This window comes from Saccostrea cucullata, unplaced genomic scaffold (genome assembly GCF_032062105.1).
Source record: "Saccostrea cucullata isolate Sc308-1 unplaced genomic scaffold, CSIRO_AGI_Scuc_v1 ctg6987, whole genome shotgun sequence".
Classification (NCBI taxonomy): domain Eukaryota; kingdom Metazoa; phylum Mollusca; class Bivalvia; order Ostreida; family Ostreidae; genus Saccostrea; species Saccostrea cuccullata.
Window position 1 is genome coordinate 14685 of NW_026927235.1, and position 15751 is coordinate 30435.

Sequence of the window (15751 nt, forward strand, 5' to 3'; positions counted from 1 at the left end):
AGGAGTTGAAACCTTGAGAGAGCCCATGTAACTTGGTCTTTTGTTGAGACAGGCTTCCACTAATATTTCTTCTCTTTCAATTCCTGCTTTAGCTACGGTCGAAAAACCACTGCCTTTGACTTCATGGTTGAAAGAGGCTGAAAGCTTTCTCATTCCCTGTACAGGGGTATTAATCGTAGTACTTGCAGTTATTGAATTCCTGTGGTTGAATAAAGTGTCAGCTTGAACGGTTTTTCCTCCAATTGTTCCTTCAATGTGGTTTTTGAAGCCAGTCCCAGAACTGACATGGTTGAAGGAAGATTTCATTTCTTCAAAGCCAGAAAATGGTGTTCTCAGTAGAACGCTGCCTTGGAGGGGATTCTTGGCAAAACTAACCTCAGAAGAAATGCTCTGCTGACGGAATGTGACTTTAGCATTTGCTTTCAGACCTGAAGAGGAAAGGGTATATAATACGTCAGCGCTGGACTCTCTGAAGCCTTGGAAGGGAGTTTTGATGATAAGTTTACCTACTACAGAGTCTCTTCCTGTTATTGACATATGTCCCTCAATCTTTTGTCCATTATTGTAATCAATAGTAAATTCTCCAGTTAGATCATCAGTGAATGCATATTTAGCGGAAATGGATTGCTGTTCGTATCCCTTGAATGGAGTTTTCAAAGAAACTTTCCCACTTACTCCATCAACAAAGGCAACCTCAGTTGCTGCAGCAATAACTTTGTCCTCTGAATGCAGTTTTATACTGCTTGTAATTTGATAGTCATTGTAATCGTGGGTGAAAACAGCGCCGATATTTCCAACGAATGGGCTTGATATAGACACCGATCCTTCTTTAATACCATCGTTGGAGTAAGTGGCATCTATCTGGGTAATGTATCCATCAACATTAAGTTCAGCATGGGATTTCATTGACCTTAGTGACTGCTCATGATTGAATGCTCCATTTAGTTGTCCAAGTACGCTTCTGATATTGAATGATCCAGATATGGGACTGGAACTGTAGGACACATCTCCAGAAAGTTTTTCGTTCCCAGATAAACTGACTGATCCTGAATTTTTGAAGTTATCTAGATCCCCTTCATGACGGAAATTAGCCTTGATGTCATTAATTTCACTTATGGGAGTTTTCAATGATAATTGTCCGATAATAGATGATGAGGCATCGAGTGATGCGTCCAATTCGATTTGCTTTCTTCCACTGTATGAAATTTCTGCAAGAGTTTGGAAGTTTGTTAAGGGACCATTATGCTTGAGTGATGCCATGATATCCTCAGAGATTGGCGTTCTCAGTGTTGCGTAACCATTGATTCCACTGCGTCGGTCAAGCCCAACATTTCCGGTTATTTCTTTTCCATTGAAACTTGCTGAAGATTTGATGTTGAAATTTTCAGATGCACCAGTTTGTATGATAGAAAGCTGGATGGTCTTGACAACTGGACATTTTGATGTCAGGGAAGCTTGGACGGAAATTGAAGGAACTGTATCAAAGGACACTTCTCCTTGGATTTTCTTTTCTCCTCCATAGGTCAATTCTGTTCCACTCTTGAATTTCTGGCTAGATCCAGCATGAGTTAGTTTAAAGATGACATCATTTGCAGACGGTCTTTTCACAAATCCACTGATATTTATTCTCTTCTCCATTTCAACGTTCAACTCAATTTCAGATTTTTCCCCTTCAATTGAATATTCAGCATGACTGTTGAAATTAAGCAGACCACCATTGTGTCGGAAGAGGAAATTGCTTTCTCTATAATCTGCAAATGGTGTGCGTATGGACATGGTTCCCTCAAGTGAATTAATGCTTGTAAATGTTAAATCACCTTCAACAGCCTGACCGTTAGCAGATACCTCAGCGTGACATTTAAAGTTGCTCAATTTTCCAGCATGAGAAAATGAAGCGGCTACAGTACTGATTTTTCCAAATGTTGTTGTAAATGAGGTTCTAGCAGATATATCATTTGTGGAGTCGAATTCTGTACTGGATTTAATGTTTTCATTTCCATAAATTATTTCAGCTTCGGTGTTAAATTTTTTAAGTGTTCCTGTGTGAGATATGCTGGCTCTCAGAGGTTTAATGTAGACAGAATTCAGAAACAAAGATCCTTGGAGAGGAGATGATTTCAACGACAATTTTCCGTCCAACAGACTTATTCTTCCATATTTGATTGTAGTTGTAGTCAAAATGGGAGAGCTTTCATGTGCAAAGGTGCCGTCAATCGTTTCAAAGTATGGTGACTTGGCAAGAACTTTCCCTTCTAGTTTAACTAGGGAACTGAAGTTGACATCAATTTCAGATTTGTCATTATTCAGTTCAAATTCGGCATGACTGCGGAAATTTTTATATGTTCCGTCGTGTGATAAGCTTGCTTTCACTAGTTGTGCCGATTTAAAGGGACTTGTGAATTTAAGATACCCAGATATTTGATCAAGAAGGCTCATTCCAATTTCTCCCGTCAATTTCTTATTGGTTCCATCAGATCCTTCGGCATGAATTTGGAAGTTCTTCCAGTTGCCTCTATGGGTAAATGTTCCTTGCATCATTTCATAGTCTTTAAAGGGTGTCTGGAGTGAGACCTCTACTGAAATATCTGATCGAGAATCCACTTTGAGACTAGACAAAATGCGTTTTTTATTGGGGATTAAGATGTTGACTTGGTTGTTGAAGTTGCTCAGAGATCCATCATGTGTCACAGAAAATTCGCTTTTTTCAAAGTTTCTGAATGGAGTTTGAAGTGCAATAGAGGTAGCGATCTTGGGATCTATAGCAAACATTATATCTGCATTGTAAAGTTTGTTCTTTCCGAAAGTTACCTCTCCATGAGATTGGAAATTCCTCAGCGAACCTTGATGAGAGAGGATGACACCAGCCTTTTTGTATCCTTTAAACGGTGTCTCCACAGAAAGATCGGCCTTAAAGTCAGGGTAGATAGACATCTTGATATCTGCAGCAATGGACTCCCTTCCAATTGAACCTCGGGCACTTGTCTTGAAACTCTTCATGTTTCCATTGAAGTTCCAGATTCCCTTCACTTTCTTGTATTCTGGTATAGGAGTGGCAATGTTTACAAGAACAGCAAATGTTGATTCTCGTTTCAGGGTGATATCAGCTGTATATCTTTGTTGTTTGCTTCCAATATCTAAGTTTGTTATTATTCTCATGTTTGCTGGTTTTCCTTTCCTGGTCAAAGTAAGCTTGATGGGATCTGTAAAAGGGTTCTCAATTTGGATGGTGGCTTTGACTCTTTTTTTAAAGAGTACATTAGTAATCAATTTAAATTGTGTTTTCTTGTCCATCTTCAGGCTTCCTGTAGTCTGAAATCTAGAGAGATCGCCAGAATGTTTGAATGTTGCTGAAATGTCCCTGTGGAATGGTGTTTTCAATATTGCTGATCCGCTTATTCTCTTTCCTGTTGAAAACGCAAGAGACCCTTCTATTACAACCTTTCCTCCCTTTGTTAAAGACGTACTGGTTTCGAAATTGCTCAGAGCACCTTCATGGGAAAATTCAGCCTTCATGTTATCGGCAAAGGTAGATCTAAGGTCGAGGGACCCAAGAAGTTTCTTTGCATTTTTAAACGCTGAGTTGACTGAACCCTTATGTTTTCCATATTTAACATCGAAAGTTGTTTTGAAATCTCTCATGCGGCCTTCAAGTGAAAAAGATGCTTCAAAGTCATCTGTGACTGGAGAGGAAAATGAAACTGATCCTGTTGATATTTTAGCGAGTGAAAGTTTCATGTTTGCTTCATACTTCTTTGATTCACCATATTGAAAATCGGCATGGGATGCAAGATCATTTAGGTCTCCTTTATGGCTAAATGAAGCACTCATATCTTTTAAGAGTGGAGATTTGAAGCTGAGCATTCCAGATAGTTGACGGTACTTGGCATCCAATTCGTATTTTTTCCCTCTGCCATACAAAGCATCAATGTGTGTATCGAAATCAGAAATGCTTCCCCTATGTTTAAAAGAAGCAGACATGTCTTCATGAAGAGGGGATTTAATGATTACATTTCCAGCTGAATTGCCAAAGTTTCCAGTTATTTCATATTTTTTGGATTTCCCGTACTGCATTTCTGCGTGGGAGGAGAAATGAGATAAGGATCCCTCGTGATTAAACGCAGCAATGAAATCATTAGCAAAAGGAGACCTAAGTACTAAGGTTCCCTCTACCTTTTTACTATTGGAATAGGTTATATCACCTTGGATCTTCTTCCCTCGAGTGTATTCAATTTCTCCATGGCATTGGAATTGGAGACTATTACCACGATGGCGAATTGATGCTGCTGAATAGGGGAGTTCTTGGAATGGTGTTGTTAGAGCAATGCTACCCTGTAAGTTTTCAAGACTAGGTCGCAGGGTTGACTCCAACTTAATTGTCTTGCCTTGTAAATATTCAACACTTAATTCTGTGACTTTTTCCTCTTTCTGATTGTTGTGTGTAAATGAGACACGGCTTTGTTTGTATTGTTCAAACGGAGTGTTAACTTGAATATTTGCGATTATTCCACCATATGAACTCCACTGCGATGCAACAGATATTGGCTTAAAGAGTGGACTGATCATCAGGTTAGCGCTGGTATGGAAGGATTTGTAGTCGCCTGAAAACTCGGCACCAATGGTCATTTTGCGAAGATTTTCATAAGGGGTGTTCAGAATAGTGTTGAAGCTCTTCTTATTGCTCCATTGTCCACGGTTTTCCATCGTGATTGTGTCTCCAGTAGGAAGGACGACAGATGATCTGGTAACAGTTTCACCTCGCTCGTTGGATTGATCCATTGTAATCTTCAGTGTTTTCAATTCATCATAATGACTCATCTTTGCTTCGAACTTTCCACTCATTAATCCAACTGGGGAAATGTTAAATGTACCATCAATCAAAGCCATTGATTTCTTGTTGGACAGATACTCAATTTTACCAGATAGAGGATAACCTTGATACTGTGAGGACACAGTCAGGGTCTTAGTAGCTCCATGACACGAAAAGGTATGTGTTGAGGACGCAATGCCACTGTTTCGTTTATAGATGTTGATCAAGGAGAAGACTTTCTTTCCTATAGTAATGTAATGAATTTGGTTATCGATCATGCCAACTCCATGTTCATGTGAAATATCCAAGGCAATATCTTTAGCAATGTCAAAGGATGAGCGCAATTCGGATTTGATAGTCATCGTACCACGTGGAAGGGACATGCTCTGCTTTGCATTCAAGCTAAAGTCAATGTTGCTTGCTCCAGAAACAAACTTAAAGCTTGATTGGATGTCTTCAAATGTATTTCTGTGTGACCATGAGGATTCTACTTTATTGGAAGGGCTCCTTAGTTTGATATTTCCGCTGTTCTGCAAATGCAACCCATTTCGGAAATGAGTAATGTCCCCTTCATAGCTGTAAGCTTTTCCATTGTGCTCGAAGTTAATGCTGTTTTCAAACCTCTGTCCATTGTCCACATGTTTAACAGCGGCATAAAGGGAAGTTATATCTTTTAGGGTTGATTTCAGACTCAACCGTCCTGTGAGATCTCTAGAGGATCCTGAACTTTTGTCTGCAGCAAGGATATCAGCTTGCAGAAAGTCTTTGTTCCAAGAGAACTTGATCATACTTTCTACTCTGTCGGACTTTTTGTTTTTTAATTCAATCCCTGCTCTTTCAAATCCTGGAATAGGCGTCTTTACATCAAGAGTAGCTTCCATATCGTCCCATCGCATGGGTTGCTTTAATGACAGTGTAGAAGACATGCGCTTCATTGGTTTCCAGTCGATGTCAATGTTTGAGGAAGACTTTGTTTTATCATTTTGGTGGCTGAAATCAACGTTGATGGATCTGAAGTTTCTGAATGGAGATTGAATTTTTAGACCTGCCTTGTAACCATTCTTTTCCTGTCCAAAGGTAGAGTCCATTGAAACCATTTCTTTATTCCACTTTGCATGGGCGTGAGTTGTGTACTTATCACCGCTCTGGTGTTTCAAATTAAGACTGCCGGATCCAAGAGGACTTACCTTGGACAGTGTAGCTTCCACGTCCTGATCTTCTCTGGTTATGTCTCCCTGCAGTATCACTTGTCTTGAGGGGTCTTTGTTTGCATCCCATTTGACATCAAGTTTGCTTGAGTACACTGGGTTTTTCATTTTAGTGTCAAACTCAGCTGTGATTTTGCGGGAAGGATACTCCAGTTCACCAGCAAGCTGAATACGCGATCCACTTCGGACTAAAGATGATAAAGACATAGCATACTTGGTCCTTCCGTATTGGATTTCTGAATTAGCCTGAAGATTTGAAGGAATAAGCCTGTATTGTCCTGAAACTGTTAGCAGTTCAAATGTTGGAATGTTGAAAGAGGTTGTGATGTCATACTCATTTGTAGCAACATTGCGCAGCGTTGTTTGGATAATGCTCTTCTTCCCATTCTCAAGCTGAACTGTCAGGACGTTGCTGTACTTTTTGGCATTGTTTTGGTCCAATACATTACTAATGACGATATCTCTACCTGGGATAGAAATACCAAATTTACCCACCATACTTGTAAATTTCTTAGATTTGTCTTTGAACTCAAGCTTGACACTGTACGAGGATTTCTTTCCAAAAAGAATGTCCAAGGAGGAATCGACGGATTTGGAGGTCTGTATGTGCTTTCCTTTCATTGCGTAGTTTACACCCTAATTATGTATAAAAATTATACTTATTTCTGCAGAATAATGAAAAAAGCTCCACAAATGAACCAAAATATCGAAACTGTAGAAATATACTCACAAAATATGGAAGAATAAATTTAGTGCTGGCATCAATATTGAACTTTTTCTGTTTCCAATTAATCAGATGATTGATTTTGCCGTCTAATTCGATGCGTTTATTTGGATCCCGGTTGTTTGCCCCATAAATAGCAAGCACATTTGCTTCTGAATGCTTCCAGTTTTTGCTAATGTCAATTTTGACGTTGAGGTTGTAATCAGATTGTCGTTTAAAAGCTAACATCCTACAAAAATAGTTATTGTTTTTCAATTTACAATTAATAATGGATTAAAACACAATCCAAGCTAATTAAAAACTCATTTGTCTTACAAGTTTCCTTTAGTAGCTGCGAGGCTCTTTGTGTTGCGAATATTCAGTTTACCATTCAGGGTTACTTTGTCTCTGCTGACTCGAGGAATGACATAGTCAAGTGTTGAGCGAACAATGCCTATCTGTTGATTTTTAATCATGAACATCGAAGTCCATTTGGTGGTAAAGACTGGGGATTTAATGTCTATTCTGGATCGAATACCTTTACTCTTTTTATTGCTACCATCTCTTATTTGCACTGGAAAAAACAATTACATATATATTTTCTTGATTAAGCTCAAAAGTAAAAGATTCATTGATAGAGTAATAGTTGTTTTTTATAAGTACCCAAGAGTTTCATTGGCTTTGAAACGATGCGATCAACGGTTAAATCCACTTTCAATGCCTTTCCAGTTCTGTACTCTGCTGAGCCCCCAAAACTGATGAGTTCCCTCACTGGGGACTTGATTGATAGATATGGTATGTATTTGAAAGCTTTCTTTGTTTCTGACTTCTGAACTCTTGATTCAATAGCGTATTCCTTGTTCTTCTCAAAGCTGATACTAGCTTTGGCTAATACAACAATTTTTTTCTTGGAGTAGTTGACTAAACAGCAAAAAACAAACAGATATATTATACATAAGACAACATCCTGTAAAGGGTTCTTGCAAATATGATTAAAATGTCTATCAAAAGCTTACCTTCCGCTTTGATTGGTTCTTTTGATACGCCGCTCAGTATCAAATTAGCATCCAAAAGTTTCATTTTTTCGTATTTGATTCCACCTTTAAGTTGGATGGGTTGCATTCTAGGAGCAGATATTTCAAAATTGGGTTTGTACTCAAAACTGTTCCCCTTCCTTGATATGGGAACTTCTGCAACAACCGAGTATTCCATCTTTCCGTAGACGAATTTTCCACTGACGTGTTTTAGATTTTTCTTGTTTTGAACATTACCTATGTAAAAAGGAAATAAGCATACAATAAAGAAAACACAATAAGAGGTCATTTCAAATTATTTATAATAAATGATAAACGTTTTGATTCCTGAAGCACACCTGAGAAAACAGCTGTAGCCCATGGAGACTGTACACCAAACTCGAAGGTGGAATCCGTTTTGTCGAGTAAGAATTTTGTAGAAAAAGTTCGGTCAACTCGTGATCCTGGTGTGTCAAAAGCCATACGTATATAGATGTCTTTCTTTGTCTAATAAAGAATATAAGAACAAAATTCACTTGATTTTATCACAGACTTAAGAATCTTTCATACGCAAATATACCGTATTTGCATTTGATATGTATCAATATTTACCTTTGAAAATCTGGCTTCTACATTGTATGATTTGTGAGAATCCTCTTTCACAAGAGAAAGATCCATGTTCATTGGTCCAGTAAGAGGAAAGTATGGAGCGTTCGCCTCAAGAGATGCATTCGGAAACTGCATTTCTCCGCACAATCTCAATCCAGTGATTTTAGCAAGGTTCAACCCTGAGCAAGTTTTGAGTGTCTGTCTATTTTTAGTGATCATTTTCTGTTCTTTCTCCACATCGCGGTGAAGAGTAAAGAAAGCAGTTCTATAGAACAAAAGAAATATCAATAATGAAATTTAAGAATATAATTTGGAAGGTGTATTACATAAACGTTGAATTCTTCAGGGAGAGAAAATAATTTTAAAACGTGAACAGGTATCCTACTTTAGACTGAAAATTTCCATTTTGTCCTTAGGAACGTCTAGATTGGCATTCAAGATCTTTCCATCTTGAAGCTCTACATGGCCCTTCAACAATGTGCTGGAATGAAGTGTTGATACCATCTTTAATCCGCTCTTTGTCACGAAAGCATCAACGCTCATCATGCTCGAGATTTCTACTGCAGCGCTACAAATAGAAGCAATTGAAAGGTTAAAATAGATTTGTTAATTTAAAACTTAATCTCAAGAAGGCTTAAAGACATATTTTTAACCATAGATTTATATGTACCTTGGTTGGATCTTTCCGCTGATGAGAAGACTCATGGGACTTGTACTCATTTTACGCAGGTCTGCTTTTCCTGAGGCTTTCATGTCAATCGTAGCAGTTCCGTTGATTGTCAGATTGAGTGGGAAACCAGCACTTGTTGGAATGATCATTGAAGTGTCCAAAAACATGATGTTCTGTGTGAATGTGTAGTCGTGATTTTTAGACATGCTGATCAACATCTCAAGAATGTTGAACCGATTGTCATTCAGAAGGTTGTCTAGACCATTGAAACTATTATACGAGAGTTCGTTTCCAAACACTCGAAGGTAGAGAGCTCCTTTGAGTTGATCCATTTCCATACCAAACTACAAACATTTTAAATCAATGTTATTTGTTTGGAATCATTAGTTTAATATTTAAGATGTCACAAAGGCATAAAAAAGTAGAAAAAATAATTCTTTACATACCTGACTGTCAATTTTATTCATTTTCTTGGTATCAACTCCTTTAATAATCTGTGTTGTCGCTTTCTTGACATCTTTTTCAGTGAAGTAACCATTGGGTCCAAAGTAAGACTCAAGGAAGTATTCAAGACCTTCAACTCTTCCTCCGACTTCCAGAATATTGACCGATTTTCCGAAGAGATCTACAGTCAGATTGGCCATCAATGATCGTGGAATAAAGGATTTGGACGACCAGATCAAATTGCTTTCAACAGAAGCTCCAGTGTTGATTTTCTCAAGGAAGAAGGATCCTTCATAATTTCTTGAGAACTTTCTTTTGTCCATGTTGAATTCTTTTTTCAGGTATTCACTCTCCAGGATAGATCTGATATCCTGCTTTAGGGGATTGGACGATTCCATCAGGTTCGTTAGGTGAGACCAGATAAAAGAACCTACTTGGTTGACTTCTTCTTTCTCAAGAGCATATCGAACAGTAGAGAGAATGCTTGTGGATGGACATTGCATGAGGGCCAAGTAGGCAGCAATGCGCACTTCGGAGTCTTCTTCTTTGTCATTGAAAACCTTTAATGCTTCAGTTCTCTGAAATACAAACCGTCGTTTATTGAAGTGATTAAAATTCTACCTGCATATGCTTTCCTTTTTAAGGTATAGCAAAATCTTATTATTCGAGGCTTTCAGTTATGAGATAAGAATGAGATGTACTGGGTATTCTAACACTAGGACTAAAGTACGTACGGCATCGTCACAGGAAGCACGACGGAAGGCCTCGATAGCAGCAATTCGTACTTCTGCTGGATTGTCTTTTCGAGAAATACAGCTGTTAACTGTAGCAGTTGCTGAACTGATGTGGCCGGAATTTCCAAGAGCACGAAGAGTCAAGACGATCTGAGAATTCAGAAGTGTAAAAGGAAAATAATTAATTAGTAAACATGTTTTATACATCTGATTATTTTTACATTTCTGTATCATTCAAAGCAAATATAATCATCACATTATGATGCTACGTTTATATTTTCTATGGCCGATAACAAGTATATTAACATTAACAAGACGATCTGATATTTTCAATAGTCAAAAGGGAAAAATAATTAATAAATATGTTTAAAACAATTAATGATTTTTTACATATCAATCATTCAAAATAGTGATTACATTATCTTTGTTGTTTTCATCCACATAGCACCCATATCCAATTTTATCTTCAAGAGCGGAAATGACGTTAGCGATGTCCATGTCGTTCTGGCATGCAGCGTTCATGCAGTAGGTGTTTACTAAGGAGCTTACGGCCAGCAGGGCTTTACCATTCTTCTTTAGAAGAGGCTGTATAAGACGGACAATTTTTATTATCCTAGAATCAATGGAATGGATTAATGTCTTCTAAATTTTTAAAAATTAAAATGATTCATTGCATACTTGTACTTCTCTGATCATGTCTTTTGTGGGGCTTGAAATGAAGGCTAGTGTTGTCAACCACATGTCAGCTTCGATTCCAGTCACATCATTGTCGTTGATCATTTTAGACAGCATAGCAACTGAGGCTGAGGTTCCAGCCATGGGAATGGCATCCATGAAGAATTTTCTGTTGCAAATTGTAAGTATTTCATTTTGAGTTATGTGGGACGAATGCTAATAAATCCATTTATTTATCCCTAAAGTGGGCATTTGTCATATGGGAAGTATACAAACCTGACTTTTTGGTTGTTGTTGCTACAGAGAGAACCACTCTGTACATTGGAATAAACATCCTTAAGTGTCTGGGAATCAGCTGCTCTCATGATGTAAACAAGGTCGGAGAAAAGACGGGGTGTCTCTGGGCGAACATCCTCTGTTGTCTGGGCACAAATGTTCACTAGTTGTCTCTCAATATCCTTGCGGGTTTTCATGTTTCTGGCAACATCATAATGATGCTCAAAGTTCATATCAGTCTTTCGACTTACAGATCCTTTAAAATAAAAATATTCATTTAAATTCAACGTCTTTAACTAGAAGGATTTGGATGCAACAAAAGAACATGATAATGAAACCTACGTGCTGCTGATACTCCGCTCTTCTCGGATACATATTTCAGTGTCTGTTTGCTTTCTGTCACGGCCCCCTTATCGTTACGTGAGAAAGGTCTGAATACGTGTCGTTCTGTACATGAAGATCCCTTCAGGACTCCAGATTTGCTGATTTCCTGCTGGCAGGAGTGACTACTCTTCATGACGGGCATGGACTGGATTTCCTTTTGAATGGAATTATTTGAGTATAGTTTTACTGATAAATCTACTATTCTTTTAAAAAGCATATCTTACTGAGGACCTATAACCTACCGATGGCACTCTGTAGGGTGTGCCTTGCAGTGCTGTCTGGTATCCATGGCGTTCTGTGCAACCCAAGAGGTTCTTGTGTTTCTTGATTGTCACTGTGTACCACCCATTTTCAGACACTGTGTAATCGGCATCACATGTTCCTGTCACGTCAGCCTGGATTCATTCAAAGAAGTTGAAGGTTTAAAAAATACATCGATAACATTTTGTTCTTTGATTAATGGTATCAGCGTGGATAAGGAGTTATAAAGGAATAGCTATTAATTATAATACAGACCTCTCTGACTTTTTGGTCGACCTGCAGATCTTCCATGGTGTTTTGAATCATTGACAGGATACCTCGTTTGATGTTGAGAACCCAGGTCTTTTCACTTTCAGCAGGACACAGAGACTCAATTCGGCCATCTTGGAAAGAGAATCTCAGTGAGTTCTCCTCCAGTTGTCTGCTGAATTCTCCAGACATTGTTGAAAGGATCAAGTTTTCTGGGGACTCGGGGTTTCTTTCGTGGAGTTGTACACTTTTGACCTTCAGCGCAAGGTCACATTTGGACAACACTTCCACTTGAACTTTGGCCGTCATTTTCATCCCGGATTTCCCTTCGAAGGCCCCCTCAATGAGAGTCGCTGTGTCCACGTCATAGTCGTACTCGTAGGTGGTTCCAGGTTGATATCCGAATTTGGTTGAGTCTAAACATTTAATAATATCATTTTACGATATGAATAATTTTACTACTGAATTTGAATTAAATATGAGCGATTTCATTACCGTAAACTTTTAAAAAGTCTTTTTGATTATCATTCACAATTCTTTTTTGGTAAATTGGCTAAGAATACGTTATAATCACCAGTGCATGTCGTTGAGCATGTATCACGTGAAGTTATATCGGTAATTGGTCCTGAAATAAATATTAAAAGTCAAATTTAATACGTAACATGCTATTGGGTATATTTTGAAACAGCTATATTAGTGTAGCTTTTTACTGTTATCATTTTATTATTATGATAAAAATTGTGGTTTAAAGCACACGTTTAAAGCATTGAATATAAAAAAAATCAAATGAGGCCATATTTTGAAAAAAAAAACTGTATGTTTGCCCTCTCTAAACAAATCTTTTTAAGATACTCATAGAAACAAATTTATTTTATCATTCATTATGGACTTTTTCTAATCCTGTTAAAAACAATTTAAAACTAACTGTAACTCAAAAGTTATTAGCTTTGGAAAACTCGGTAGTTGTAGCTACTGACCAAATTTGTTATGCTTTGGGAAAAGGCAAACTAAGGTTATTGACAAGATGTCCTTACGGGTGACGGGTGAAAACACTGAACATTTTGGCGTAATGAGAATATACTGTCACCGGAAACCGGGAAAGGGCTTCAAATTACTGGAGCTTTTTTCTGCGAGACAACAAACAATATGTTTTCTCTGTCACGTTATAAAGTTACAACAGCTTACGATCCAATGTTTTAATGATAAACAAGTATATTGAACAGTGTTCCGAAACTCACGTGTTTTAACAAAACGTACTAGTGTAAAAAATGTTATTTAGAAAGAACTAAAATGCAAGTTGTCCGACATGAATGTTCTAAATAAATTATAGGTAAACCAGGAATAGTGTAATGATATGTTTAAACGAAGCTTCACTCTTGAAAGGCAGTTCGTCGGATGGGACGTTAAAAGGTGCCCCATGTCAAAGATTGCAACCCCTTGACACGCTAAAGTTTGTTTCTGAAAGCTCAAAAGCCCGTGAAACAATATAAATTAGAAGCAAAGACCTCCTTATTATCAGAGGTGGGATCAGGTGCCATGGAGGTGTGAGTATTGTGGATTCAAATGGTTATTATACCGGAAATATTACATAAATGTAAATATAAATGTACCGGTGTACAGTATTGTTGTATATTTTACAAATGAATATTTAAAGGCATTCGAAAAATATAACTAAAAACAAACATTTCTATTTCAATAATATGTTGTTTTTTTAATCCTTAAATTCTAAGTCATATTTTACTGCACAGAGTTTATTAAGATTTTATTTTAATAATATGTTATGTTTGTAAAAAAAAAAAAAAAAAAAAAAAGATTATCAAATAAAATTTGATGGGATACAAGATTTATAAAAATGTGAAACTCATGTCAAGTATATTTAATTAGTTAATCATAATTGTATTGCTACGGTTAAAACAAATCCTTTAGGTTCTTACCATGATTCTTTAGGTTTTAAATTCCTTTTTTTCAATTGTTTCAATTCTACTATTCGATTTTATTTTATATTAAAAGATTTTAACTTTAATATTTAAAAGTTATTTGCTAACGTATTAATAACGACACTATTTGATATATTTTATGTCACATATTGACATAATGATTCATAACTTTAAAGTAAGTCAGTATTAGGTAATGTTGTATTTTGATTCTAGTAAAGAAAATTAAATTATTATGTATTATCAAAATATTGTTTATATAAATTCAAAATTACACTAAACTGTAAACTTAAATATTTTATTTCGATATATCTCATAGTTTTATTAAAATCCCCTTGTTACTACGAATTAAAGTTGTCTTTTTATAGTATCAAGTTTAGTAACCCATTTTAAAAAATGTCTGGAAACCCGGATTAATATTCTCACAAAAAAAACAAATTAAATAAATTTAATTTAAAATTTTTTGTTTTAATTTTAAATAAATTTGGATTTGAAATTTTATTTTATTTCAATCCTTACAAATTTTAATTTTAATGGCCCTAAGGAACGTTTTTTTCCTAATTTTTTTGTATATTTGGATATAAATTAGGTTGGAAGTGACTTATTTTTTTTAAAATTTTATAATTTTGCCTTTTTAATTTAATTAATTTTTCATGGGAAATTTGAATTTTTTTAGGAAAACAAACCCAGTGGAAGAAACAAATTCTTAACTCAAATTTTTTTTATTTTATTAATTTATGGGAATTTTACATTAAATTTCCGATTGCACAGATTGTGTGGCAAGTGTTATTACCTTTATGTTTTTAGGTGGGTTTTTTTTGCATTTTACTTGAGCTCTTTGTATTTAAATTTATTGTTTTTATTTTTAAAAATTTAAAATTTTTAATTTTTAAAATTTCCTGGTTATCTTTTTAAAAAAAACTTGGGGAAATTTCCAAATTTTTTTTATTTCAGCGAATTTGTTGGTTCCAAACCTGTGTTTAATTTTCCTAATTAAATTATGCCCAAATTTTGTTAAAGGTTTAAATTCAAAATATTAAAAGAGTTTTTAAATCGGGAAATGTTTCTTCGAAAATACCTTGCAACCGAATATCAAAGATAACAAAATTTATTTTTTCAAGTTTAAAAAAAATTCAAATAAATCATTGAAATACAATTTAAAAACAAAATTTTTTTTAAATTTGTCCCTTTAAAAACATGGAATTTGATTTTTAACTTTAATTAAAAACCTTGTTTAAGTTTCATACCCAACAAAAAATTAACATTTTGAATTCAAAGATTTCCCCAAATTTCAAGGTTATTTTATTTTTTCAAATTTTCTTTTTTTTTTTTTGGAAAAAATTTTTTAAAATTGAAAATTTTTTTTATTCTTGAGGAATTTTTTCAATTTTTTAAAAATTTTTTTGTATAATCTAACCCTTTTTAAATGTTTTTAATAACTTACTATATTTAAAAAAATAATCTTGAATATATTTTCATTGAATTTTATTATTTCCCATTGGTGGATTTAGTTCTTTTTAATTAAATTCATTTAATTTTAATAAGTTTTATCTTAGAATTAACAATTTCCGGATTTCCTCATTAAAATTTACTTTTCATTAATTTAAAAAAGAAAATAAGGTAAATGAAAGGGGGAAAAATTTTAATTTTGCGGGAAAAAAAGGGGTTTTTGGGGGGGTTTTTTTAAATAAACAAAATGTAATTGATTTTAAATTTTTTTTCCGAAAAAAAAAAAAAAAAAAATTTAAAAAAATTTGGCAATGGAAAAAAATTTTTTTTTAAAA

At 35.4% G+C, this 15751-nt stretch overlaps 1 protein-coding gene across 1 annotated transcript; it reads right to left on the reverse strand.

Moving 5' to 3' along the window:
• LOC134273791 (uncharacterized) lies at positions 1 to 12681 on the reverse strand (the record flags this gene model as incomplete). Its single annotated transcript, XM_062756001.1, has 18 exons — positions 12608 to 12681; positions 12040 to 12449; positions 11766 to 11918; positions 11482 to 11677; positions 11140 to 11395; positions 10867 to 11032; positions 10606 to 10773; positions 10189 to 10338; positions 9457 to 10032; positions 9011 to 9354; positions 8726 to 8908; positions 8344 to 8605; positions 8091 to 8238; positions 7735 to 7989; positions 7382 to 7639; positions 7055 to 7292; positions 6746 to 6968; positions 1 to 6651 (listed from the first exon to the last, which is right to left on the reverse strand). Coding segments are annotated over exons 2-18 (10536 nt in total), but the record flags the coding sequence as incomplete, so codon positions are not given.
• Positions 12682 to 15751: the final 3070 nt, after the last annotated feature.